At 38.1% G+C, this 13,197-nt stretch overlaps 1 protein-coding gene across 9 annotated transcripts in view; it reads left to right on the top strand.

Annotated features, from left to right (window-relative positions):
* Nucleotides 1–4,008: 4,008 nt before the first annotated feature.
* The window catches only part of LOC124110779 (polyhomeotic-like protein 1), a 37,091-nt gene continuing 27,902 nt past the window's right edge, over nt 4,009–13,197 (top strand). For 4 of the 9 annotated variants that reach the window (XR_007220401.1, XR_007220402.1, XR_007220403.1 and 1 more), the window contains exons 1-2: nt 5,954–7,434; nt 9,105–9,173. Coding sequence is in view for 6 of the 9 variants with exons in the window: in XM_048394346.1 (XP_048250303.1) it covers nt 6,856–7,434; nt 9,105–9,173 (648 nt within the window). In the remaining 3 variants the exon portion in view is untranslated. The other 5 variants (XM_046470185.2, XM_046470183.2, XM_046470184.2 and 2 more) reach the window with 5 other exon arrangements.

Raw genomic sequence — 13,197 nt, 5'->3', positions numbered from 1 at the left:
CTAGGAGCAATGCTCATACAAGCTGAAAAGCCAGTTGGGTTTGCATCACGATCACTAACAAGTGCACAGAAGAGATATGCACAGATCGAGAAGGAGATGCTGGGAATCCTGCATGGGTATGAGAAATTCCATCAATATTATATATGGAAAACCTGTCCTCGCAGAAACAGACCACAAGCCCCTTGAAGCAATCTTTCGAAAACCACAAAGATTGCAGAGAATGTTGCTCCATCTGCAGAAATATGATCTACAGGTTACTTACCGTCCAGGTAAAGAACTTATCGTTGCTGATGCTCTAAGCAGAGCATATCTCCCAGCTGATGACAACTGGTTCGATGAGACAGAGTTTGATGTGAACTTTATATTACAACTACCCTTGACTTCATCTAGAGTGGAGACATTCAAGTTGGCCACAGCAGATGACCCGCAACTACAGCAATTTGAAATCTGTCATTCTCATTGGTTGGTCACCGGACAGCAAAGATGTTCCAGCTTGTGTACAACACTTCTGGAATATTCGTGATGAACTGAGTGTAGTTGGGGATCTAGTCTTCAAGGGAAACAAACTAGTTGTCCCAAGGGCACTGCAAGCAGAAATGTTACCAAAAATTCATGAAGCACACCTGGGAATAACGAAATGCAAGCAACGAGCAAGAGATGTACTCTTCTGGATTGGAATGAACAAACATATCGAAGATTTTGTATCACAGTGTACAATCTGCAATGAAAACAAAAAGAGCAACACAAAAGAGCCACTGAAAAACCATGACATACCAGAAAGACCATGGGCTAAAGTTGGTGCGGACTTGTTTGTATACAAAAACAGTGACTAGCTGTTGTGTGTGGACTACTTTACAAGGTATCCAGAAATTGTGAAACTTACTGACTTGTCAAGCAAAACTACTATCACAGCACTGAAGTCAGTCTTTACTAGACACGGAATACCAGATGAAATCATGACAGACAATGGTCCACAATTTTCAAGTACTGAGTTTCGCAGATTTTCACAGGCATGGGAATTCACCCACATGACATCAAGCCCAACATACCCACAATTGAATGGTCAAGCTGAAAGGTCAGTACAGACAGTCAAGATGATGTTGAAAAAGGCAGAGGCAAGTGGAAGAGATGTTTACCTGTCCCTGCTTGAGTACAAAGTGAACTTGTCGCCAGCACAGATGCTGATGGGCCGGCGCCTGAAGAGCCGCTTGCCTGTGTCAAAAGCACTCCTCCAACCACAAGCACAAGATCACTACCTGTTTCAAAGACAACTTGAATACAGGCAAGATCTACAAAAGTACTACTATGACAAAGGGAGCAGAGAGTTGTCTCCCCTGAATCCGGGACAATATGTCAGAGTACAGGAGAAGAGCGGGTGGAATCCTGCTGTTGTGACAGCAGTCGACCCTTCACCAAGATCATACAAGGTGACAACTAACAGTGGCAAAGCATACAGACGAAATAGACGTCACATCAGAACAACAGCGGAAGACTTTGGCAACATGAAGGACAAGCAAGAAATCACTCCAGAGTTAGATGACACTAAAACAGTAAAGTCTGAAACCCAAGACGGTCCAAAAGAAAATGCCATGGAAAACACAAAGCCAGTCTGGTAGACCTGTCAACATTCCCAGAAGATATCAAGATTGAACTGTTCATGTGTTCAGTTACCAGGGCGCTGTTGTACCAAGCGATCTTAGCGCTAAGGTGATCGTAACCCCCATACCTTAACATCGACTTACGACAGTCGTAGCGCTAAGGTTGTTTTGTGCAACGGCGCCCTGTTCAACATTCTATGTTCATGGACTTTAAAGTGTTAAAATTTAGTTAGTTTCACTTTCTGAAGAGGGGATATAGGATAAAGGGTTAACTCTATCGTCAACAGTGACGTCATGTTAATGGACACTAAAGTGTTAAATTTCGTTTGTTTTCACTTTCAGAGGAAGGGAGATGTAGGATAAAGGGTTAACTGTGACGTCATACACATGTACGTAATTGATGACGTAACACGCATGTACCAAACCGGATGACGTAGTAAACTATTTTATGAACCCGCCATGCTTGTTGTTCAATATATTACACCCTCTCTCTGCACATGGATCACTGACAGGAGAACCCCCTCCTCTCCCCCATCTCTACTCATGGATCACTGACAGGAGAACCACACACACACACACACACATTGAATACTGACAAAACACTCCCCGCCCCCCTCTCTCTACAGATGGATCACAGTCAGGACGTCCCACCCCACCCCACCTCTGCATATGGATCACTGACTGCATGGTGTCATTATTTAAAGAAATGACAACATTGTACACACAGCCTGACTGAATGGTTGAAGCACTGTGCCGTGTATGGAAAGAAGGCGAAAGTAACGCACAGTTGGTCAGTACATGTCGAATGTTATTGGAACCATATCACTAGATGCGCACGTAAAATGTTCATTTTCACTTCAAAACGCATATGGCTGTATCGTTCATATTCGCCACACGATTGTTTATTAAACCATGGACCCTAAATAAACTCTCGGAAGTTGCTTTAAAATGTTAATTTGTGAACAACGCTCCGTCCACACAATCCTAGGCAGTACTATTCAGTGTTACCCATGAATAATCGTTTGACGACATCGTGTACGTTACTCTACACCATGAATTGGGCAAATTACGTACCATTACTTGTGTAGAAGGGGGAGGACTCGATCATCTGTTTTGTCAATCGGTGCCTACAGTCCCAGTGTGCATGTATAGATTATTACATTGAGAAGTGAAACGTCATCCCCATGAATGTGAATACAGAATACTCTTGCTGTTCATCTCAGCATCGTCATGCATGTTATGTCACCATGTCGGACGCTACCGCACATCAAACACTACACAGCCACAGAAATCTTAGGACAGATATGCCCCATGGCAAGCGAGGTGCCATGGTGGATGGATGTTGTCTTGCCGCCGCAGTCGGCGATATTCCAGTCGGCCGGACACACACCACCACCACCACACATGCTGACACACACACTCACACACACTCACACTCACACACACTGGATCCGCCACTGGAAGTATAATGATAATTGTGCATCAGGTACATGTGCGAAAAGTTAACAATGCACGGAGTTATTTTCACACGTTTTCAATTTGTAGTTACTTGGTATTTTTTAAAGTTCACCGTAAAGAGGGATAACGTGATCGATATTCACCCGATATAGAAAATGCACATGATATTGATAAAAAAAGGTGTTTTGTTTTAGAAGCTATTGATTTGTAAATGCATTCCAACGTGTATAATGATATGGGAGACTACTCCACTTCTGTAGACCAAACAAGCTAGTCCATTTCAAATAAGATTATTCATTTATTATTTAAGTTAACTTTCACATGGAAAAATGTTTTCTATAAAAAAAATCCAGGGGAGAGGGGCAACTGAGGGGGGGTGGTGTCAAGGTCAAAAACCATACTCACTCACCACTTATCGATTACATATTTTTAGTTGTTGTGTTTTTATTTTCACTGTTACTTTTTTCTATTACAACTTGTTTATTACATCCTGAAAACATTTATAGTTCACTCATTCAAAGACACTTAGCCAATGAATATGTCAATATAACTCTCCACGCAGTGCGTAAACTATGAATATTTTGTCACAGTTTAGGGTTTGTGGGTGTAGACATCGTGAATAAGAACTATCCAATAGTGGTCAGATGATCTAAGGGAAGCAACTCAAATTTGATTGTCTATGAAGCCCTGTGCTTTTGTTATAACAATTTAGAAGATCATGATATCGATTGCTTCGTTCATATTGACAATGGCTTATATTACAGAGTATACAATACGTGTAAGACTTGATATGCACGTTTTTTTGGGTTTTTTTAGATGTGTGACAAATTTTAAGCAACAGACAACATCAATATTCGCGTTGGAAATTCTCTGTCCGGATAGGTATTTACTGAGCACCGCCCTCTTTGTCTCATCCAATGAAATTGATGTTTGATATCCTTCAACCAATCAACGACGAGCAGGTGCCAGTGACGTATAATAATAGAAGACGGCTGATAATAGGTCAACAAAATGGCCGTCTGTTAATAAAGTCAGAATGCAAGTTCTTTGTGAGTATATTGACGATTTATTAATATTAAGTAATGCTTTCGCAAATACAACATTGGTGAGTCGATAGACAAATATTATGTTGATTTATTTAACCTGCTTTTGTTTTAATTGCTGTTAAAAGAATACCTAAATTTTACCCCAAAACGAACGACGGGGCCGGTAGACAAATCTTCCCCATGGGGGGTCATTGGCCCTGAATAACAGGGGCAGATAAGTAAGGAAGGGTGTCTAGATCCTCCAATAGATCAACATCACCTAACACCCTCCTAACCATTTCAGTGAATGTATCAGAGTGCAGCTATATTTGAATCCATCAATGCAGCCACGAACAGACGACATAACTGAAATATTTTAGTCATATATTTAACGGAACATTTATCTCTGTAGAGTCTTTACCGTATTCTACGCTTGTCTTCCTACTCCCCAGGAGTAAAGTACAATGCGAAAGATGACAAAAAACAAACGAAGTGTTGAAATCCCCAAAGCAAAGATAACCCACACCAGGATAAACTGGTTTTGACGACATGGACTTGTGCCCAGCTGTTATTACCAGCTTTTTGGTGCTGATAGAGAATTTATGATAAATACTGCAGCATTTTACTATTTACGTTAATGAACAAGTTACTATGAATAGCTAAGCATGAAAATATTAATGTTTCTTTCTAATACGGCAGCATACATTTGGCAATGATTTATTATGTTTATGAATTAATGGCAATATATTTATAAGCATCAATATCTGTGGAAATGAAACATTATTTTAATAGTCAATTAGAGTTCTTTGATTTAACCAACTTGGCAATAGTTTAATAAGTTTTGTTAAGTTTATTTACAAACAATGGTAACTGATTGTTTCCAGAAGACTAAGAAAGAGGACGGCAAACTGAAACCATGTCTGAGCAGCGAACAAGCACCAGCACCCCCGGGACGCCTACAGCGCCACCACAAGCACCCCCAATAGTGACAATGGCCAACATTCGGTCCTCGTCAGCCCTGTCCCAGATCCCCCAGGTGCAAGTGATCCCCCAGCCAATGCACAGCCCACCCTATCTCTCCAATTTCCCCTACAACCCGCAGATCATGCTGCAGAACGCCGCAGTTGGTGAGTGCCAACTTTCCATTTGCCTCAGTTTTTATTTTCTTGTGACCCCAAAAAGAACTAGTGTGGACTGGTAGACCAAGGTTATGGCTATACAGTTTTGTATCCCAATATGAGGCAGTACATTGATTTACAAACCCTGCATCGCGATACATATGATTCATTACATAACAAGTTGTGTTGGTGTAAAACGTGAATAGCAAAAACTGGTTATTTCCTGGTTAGTTATGAATATGTTTCAACTCAACAATATCCCATCTTCGAGCTCTGAAATTGGAAAACAAATGTTTCAGGGTTGTGATTCACCTGCAAAACGGAAGAATATAAAATAATAGTACTGTATCGGAATACGAATTGTATCACACCCATAGTATCAGGACACATACTGTGTTGCGACCCCACCCTATCATTACTGTGATTACACCTCCAGTACACATGCTCAATAGTTATGTGTTGTATGATTCTAATGGTAGCACTCTCAACACTATCTCTGTGGATCCTCAGAGTTTGTCAGCACCATTCTTGTGCCCTTGGTTAGGCATCTCTGATTCCGATCTGCCAGCGTGTCATGTGTAGCTAAACTCCTCACATCTAACCCCAACTCACTTGATGTTCCTGTCTTTTCTTCCAGCAGCCATGGCCCAACAACAATTGAACATGGCAGCTGCAATGCAGGGAAGGCCTCCCTCAGTCAGCCCAACAAGCCCTGGCTTGATGTCACCCACATCGTCACAGGTGAGCAGCTTCTCCTCCTTAATGCCCTGTATGTCCCTGATCGGTATGGGTAGTTTGGATGGACTCGAGTCCCTGTACACAAGCACCCAACCAGGGGAGATAACTCTCATCTTCACTTCTGTTGCAGACAAGAAAGAGAAACAAAACAGTTTCTGAGTGCATTTTGACATTTAGCAAAATGCCAAGATGTTGATTGTGTGTCGTATTGACACACAGTCTTACTGTCATCAGTTGTGTTGAAGTATCTAAATGTGTAACTGGTGACATACGTAGTTGCTACTGATTTTCTTTTGATGTGTTATCAAGGAAAAAGATACAGCGAGTATGGTTTTACCCTAATGTTAGCATTATTCCAGAAATGGGCTTCATGGGTATCAATGAAGGGAATCAGACCTGGGGCTTTATCCTGGCCCCCTGAAAAAAAGAAATGCGGGTGATATTGATGTACATATATGAAAGACATTTGCACATAAATGATATGTGAAGAATGAATAGGATGTCATTTGTAGAATCATCAAAATGCAGCTAGAACCAAATAACTAACACAAATATTACAAAATGAAAAAGAAAAATGAGAACCACAAGATTGATCTGAGGGAGAATGACAACTTTGGAATATTGTTTTGTTCAGTGATGATTTATCCATATATATATGTACTGTTTTGTTCAGTGATGATTTATCCATATATATATGGTTTTGCTCAGTGATGATTTATCCATATATATACGGTTTTGTTCAGTGATGATTTATCCATATATATACGGTCTGACGTCTCCTTACTGCCAACAACATCTTGTGCCACCGTCCTGCTCGTGTACCCATCCTGAGAGATCGTCATCGACAGGCCCGACTGCAATGGGCAAGGCAGCATCAAAATTGGCGTCAACAGCAATGGAGAAGAATCATCTTCACTGATGAAAGTCCCTACTGTGTTTCAACGGTGGATGGCAGTCAGGGTCTGGCAAAGGAGGGGCGAACATTATGCTGATGCTTGTGTTATGGAACGAGACCCGTGGGGCGGACCAAGCATCATGGTTTTGGGTGGAATCGGACTGAACCAGAGAGTGGGAGCTGTGGTCTTTCAGAATATTGGTCCAGGCAGGGGTAAGGGCATCACAGCTCTCTGCTACATTGACCAAGTCCTCAGACTCCATATCGTGCCTTTTTTGGCCCGTCATCAAAACCACACCTTTCAGCAAGACAACGCCCGTCCCCACACTGCCAGAGTCACCAGGGACTTCCTCCAGCAGCACAACATCCAAATCATGCCTGGGCCTGCCCTCAGTCCGGATTTGAATCCCATTGAACACTTGTGGGATGAGATCCAACGCCGACTCAACGACGTACGCCCAAGGCCGACAAATGCAGCAGAACTGCGTGTAGCGTTCCTGAGGATATGGGCCCATATCCCAATGGCCTACATTAACAGACTTGTCCACTCCATGTACAGGAGATGTGTGGCTGTAGTCAACGCCCATGGGTGGCCACACCAGGTACTGATTTTGCCCCCCCCAGCTGTGATGTCTTCTGGTGCCTCCCAAAATTCACAATTCGCAAAAACATTCCCCAGACTGTTAATTTCATGTGGGTCAAACACTGACTTTCTCCGATGTCTTTACGTACATATTATATAAGCATTTGAAAATAAAAATATTTATATGATACATCCACATGACGTTTCTTTTGCCTTTCAGTGTATATACGGTTTTGTTCAGTGACGATTTATCCATATATATACAGTTTGGTTCAGTGATGATTTATCCATATATATACGGTTTTGTTCTGTGATGATTTATCCATATATATACAGTTTGGTCCAGCGATGATTTATCCATAAATATATGGTTTTGTTCAGCGATGATTTATCCATAAATATACGGTTTTGTTCAGTGATAATTTATCCATATATATATATATGGTTAGGTTCTGCGATTATTTAATATATGGTTTGGTTCAGTGACGATTTATCCATATATATATGGTTTGGTTTAGTGATGATTTATCCATATATATATATGGTTAGGTTCAGTGATGATTTGTCCATATATATATATATATATGGTTAGGTTAAGCGATTATTTAATATATGGTTTAGTTCAGTGATGATTTATCCATATGTACATACAGTTTTTTTCAGTGATTATTTAATGTACGGTTTGGTTCAGCAATGATTAAACCATATAAAATATATAGTTTCATTCAGTGATGATTTATCCATATAAATACGATTTGGTTCAGTGATGATTTATCCATATATATACGGTTTTGTTCAGCCATGATTTATCCATATATATAAATATGGTTAGGTTCAGCGATTATTTAATATAGGGTTTAGATCAGTGATGATTTATCCATATGTACATACGGTTTTGTTCAGTGATTATTTAATGTACAGTTTGGTTCAGTGATGATTTATCCATATATATATATACGGTTTGGTTCAGCGATGATTAATCCATATAAATACAGTTTGGTTCAATGATGATTTATCCATATATATATGGTTTTGTTCAGTGATGATTTATCCATATATATACGGTTTGGTTTAGTGTTGATTTATCCACATGTATACAGTTTGGTTCAGTGATTATTTAATATGGTTTGGTTCAGTGATGATTTATCCATATATATAAGGTTTTGTTCAGTGATGATTTATCCATATATATATGGTTTGGTTTAGTGATGATTAAACTATATATATATGGTTTGGTTCAGCGATTATTTAATATATGGTTTGGTTCAGTGATGATTTATCCATATATATATGGTTTGGTTCAGCGATTATTTAATATATGGTTTTGTTCAGTGATGATTTATCCATATATATACAGTTTTGTTCAGTGATGATTTATCCATATATATACGGTTTGGTTTAGTGATGATTTATCCATATATATATAGTTTGGTTCAGCGATTATTTAATATATGGTTTGGTTCAGTGATGATTTATCCATATATATAGCTAATAGGGGTGTGGTTCCCCGGGTAGTAAATTAGGACTCGTCCCAGCCCTAATGTACAGAATGTGTATTCCTTCTCAATCCAAAAATCTGGTTGTGTATCTTAAGTTTTGGGGAGTACATATAGCAAATGATGACCCCAGAATAACAAGCTAATGAGACACAAATTTAGTAATTGTTGTTCATAAGAACTTTTGATGCAGGTCGGCTTGGCTGTAGACTGGACAGGAGGAGCCATGCTCACGGCTCACCCATCACAAAGACATTTGACAGTAAAACATTCTTTATTCAACTTGATAGACATCTGATTATTTTGTTAGTCACAAACACATTCAGTGTTGGCATAGGCAGCTTGGGACTGGTCTACCCTCTCTTCTGTACACTGAAAACTTGAGTCTTGGTTGACTTTTGAGACACAGATACTTGAGTATTATTAGCTCAACTGACTGATACTCAATTTGTATGTGTCTGTTGTCAATAAACGCCTTCAAAATCACTGCGCTGATAAAAGCCAAAATGAGGCATGCGTGTTCCCATCAATAATGATATCCCAATTTGTTCAAGAAGTTCAATTCCCATGTTCAATATTGCCACGACTACAGCCACTTATGGTGTTATACAGACATAATTTCTCAGTTAAGTGGACCTCTATGGGCGGCCATTCGGTCAAAAAATACAAAGTTGAAATAAAGGACAAAAGTATGCAATGATAGTCAAATGTTACAAATAAAGTAATAAATGTTACTGGGTCATTATCATAATTTGTACCCCCTTTGGTCCTCTTGAATAAACAAAAATAAAACTTGAAAATTCCAACTTTTAGTGATTTAACAAGAAACATCTGAACTTAACAAACAGTTGGTTTAATTATGTCAACACAAAGAAACATAATTTTGAAATATTTCAAATATACTGGAGAAACAGTGGAAATCTATTGTCCTTGGTGTAACCATTATAGTTCCCAATCTTTTGCAGAAATAAAAAATAAATACAACATTTCTTTCGGTGTATTATTCTAAAACTAATATTTTACCTCTGCCTAGAAAAGAAAAAGAATCTCCCTTTTAACATCACAACGTTTTAAAGCCTGGATTATCACTCTTTGTGAGAAATAAAAAGAAAAATTTACGATTTAGGCATAAAAAAGTAAAAGAATTGGTTCTCAGGCTTTTGAATATATAGTGCAGGCGGGTGGTGTTTTTTTGTTTTGTTTTTTGTTTTTTGTTTTTGCATGTTCAAACAAGGCTTATATTGGACCGCATTGTTTTAAAGTAGTAGGATTTTTTCATTTTTTTTTAAAATGGAAATAAGACTATGATGATGTGGGCAGTGCCTCAGGCACAGGGACACAGAGAAGAGTAAGGCTAAAAAAATAATAGTCTTAGTTCTCTATTATTATTTTTAGCCTTACTCTTCTCTGTGTCCCACACATTACCAAAATGATTGATATAATTTCAATATTCTATTTTTATGGAACATATTCCTTGTACTTGTTGAAAATCATGCTATGTGTGTTAACCTGAATCATTTTCAGAATTTCCTGTGGTAACGCCTCTGGTATTTGCAATGGCGTCAGACATTTTCTTTGAAGTTAAAACTGCTGATTTGTGGTAAAACCAAGGACATATTAACTCTTTCAACACCGTAGGCCGGTTTTCCGGCCAAGAAGCATCGAGTCCCCAGACACTGTAGGCCGGTAAACCGTCCAAGCCGTAGTCATGTCAAAATAGTATATATTTTTATGGACCTACCTGTAATATCATTCATTTATTAAATCTATCACATTTCACAATGACAACAGGTCAAAGAGCAAAACAAAGACATTTTAAACAAATCTTTAAATATATCATACAAAGTATTAATAAAATCAACAAAAATATATCTAAAAGTAATCAAACTTACATCTAAATTATTATTTCCATCTTTTCGTGCGATTGCGTGTAATGTAAGTCAAATGACATCTCGGCTTTCGTCGCCTTAAATACTCGGCTTGGACACGATGTTTAACTTTAATGCAAAAATATATGCATGAAAAATCTTTGTCACAGCTTATAACATAGCACGATACATTCACGAAGTTCCATATTTTTAATATATATCGTGATTTCCTGCTTAAAACGTTCAGAATAACACGATTTAACAAAAATCTTCCGCCAACTTCTGAAATTTATCAAACACAAGCTTGGTATCACAGCTGTAATTTGATTGGCTGCCTCAGGTCATGTGCTCATAATTGACTAATCACGAAATCTGTAGCAGATTTCGGCAAGAAAGCGTTATTAGAAACCAATTTTAATCCAGTGAAATCGCTTGTTATAACTACAGACAAAAAACCAGGCGATGTTACGAGCGTGTAGATGAAGGAATAAGCTTTCCAGCAATGTGTCATATGCTATTCTTCGACGAACGTGTTGTTCATATGAAGCCTCGAAAACTGGGGTATTTCTTCATGTTACTGAGCGGACAGCCGCTGTTATCGGGGAAATGGGTGACAACAGAAACTATATAATATTCTTTTTAAAATGATTTTCCAATTACGTAAACAATGAAAATAAACAGAATTAGGTAAGAGGATTTTATGAAATCTTATATTTGCCGAAAATCGTCAAGTTTTCGCTTCCTTGGTCCTTAATCTGGATGTGAACAATGTGTTAGCTTACATTTTTTATTTACAACGAACTTAATTGAGTTGTAAATGCATTATTTTAAATAATGTGAAAAACATAACTTTCATATTTATAAACCATATGATCAGACCTTTCAAATGGTGTATAACATGTAGTAGCAAATATATTTTACAAGCAGATATTTTCTTTGATAAATGTTGGCTTCATCTATCACACAAGAGTCTCGGGGAACTCGGTGTCCCAGCAGTAAACACTTCTGGTTGACTGGTGTTGAAAGAGTTAAGTAACACCAAAGACATTTAGTGATTTAAGTTAGAGTGTTTTCATAAATTTAAGTGTTTATGTGAGTTAGAATTGTAATTACAATGGTAGATTTTCTCCACTGTAAACATATTCTCCACTGTAAACATATTCTCCACTGTAAACATATTCTCCACTGTAAACATTCTCCACTGTAAACATATTCTCCACTGTAAACATTCTCCACTGTAAACATATTCTCCACTATAAACATATTCTCCACTGTAAACATTCTCCACTGTAAACATATTCTCCACTGTAAACATATTCTCCACTGTAAACATTCTCCACTGTAAACATATTCTCCACTGTAAACATTCTCCACTGTAAACATTCTCCACTATAAACATATTCTCCACTGTAAACATTCTCCACTGTAAACATATTCTCCACTGTAAACATTCTCCACTGTAAACATTCTCCACTATAAACATATTCTCCACTGTAAACATTCTCCACTGTAAACATATTCTCCACTGTAAACATATTCTCCACTGTAAACATTCTCCACTGTAAACATATTCTCCACTGTAAACATTCTCCACTGTAAACATTCTCCGCTGTAAACATTCTCCACTATAAACATATTCTCCACTGTAAACATTCTCCACTGTAAACATTCTCCACTATAAACATATTCTCCACTGTAAACATTCTCCACTATAAACATATTCTCCACTGTAAACATTCTCCACTATAAACATATTCTCCACTGTAAACATTCTCCACTATAAACATATTCTCCACTATAAACATATTCTCCACTGTAAACATTCTCCACTATAAACATATTCTCCACCGTAAACATTCTCCACTGTAAACATATTCTCCACTGTTAACATTCTCCACTGTAAACATATTCTCCACTGTAAACATTCTCCATTGTAAACATTCTCCACTGTAAACATATTCTCCACTGAAAACATTCTCCACTGTAAACATATTCTCCACTGTAAACATTCTCCACTGTAAACATTCTCCACTGTAAACATATTCTCCACTGTAAACATTCTTCACTGTAAACATTCTCCACTGTAAACATATTCTCCACTGTAAACGTTCTCTGCTGTAAACATTCTCCACTGTAAACATATTCTCCACTGTAAACATTCTTCACTGTAAACATTCTCCACTGTAAACATATTCTCCACTGTAAACGTTCTCTGCTGTAAACATTTTCTCCACTGTAAACATATTCTCCACTGTAAACATTCTCCACTGTAAACATTCTCCACTGTAAACATTCTCCACTGTAAACATATTCTCCACCGTAAACATTCTTCACTGTAAACATTCTCCACTGTAAACATTCTCCACTGTAAACATTCTCCATTGTAAACATTCTCCACTGTAAACATATTCTCCACTG

This window comes from Haliotis rufescens, unplaced genomic scaffold (assembly GCF_023055435.1).
Source record: "Haliotis rufescens isolate VD_foot unplaced genomic scaffold, xgHalRufe1.0.p SCAF_13, whole genome shotgun sequence".
In the NCBI taxonomy this organism is placed as follows: domain Eukaryota; kingdom Metazoa; phylum Mollusca; class Gastropoda; order Lepetellida; family Haliotidae; genus Haliotis; species Haliotis rufescens.
The sequence above is the reverse complement of the archived record's forward strand: the minus strand, read 5'-3'. Positions and strand labels throughout refer to the sequence as shown.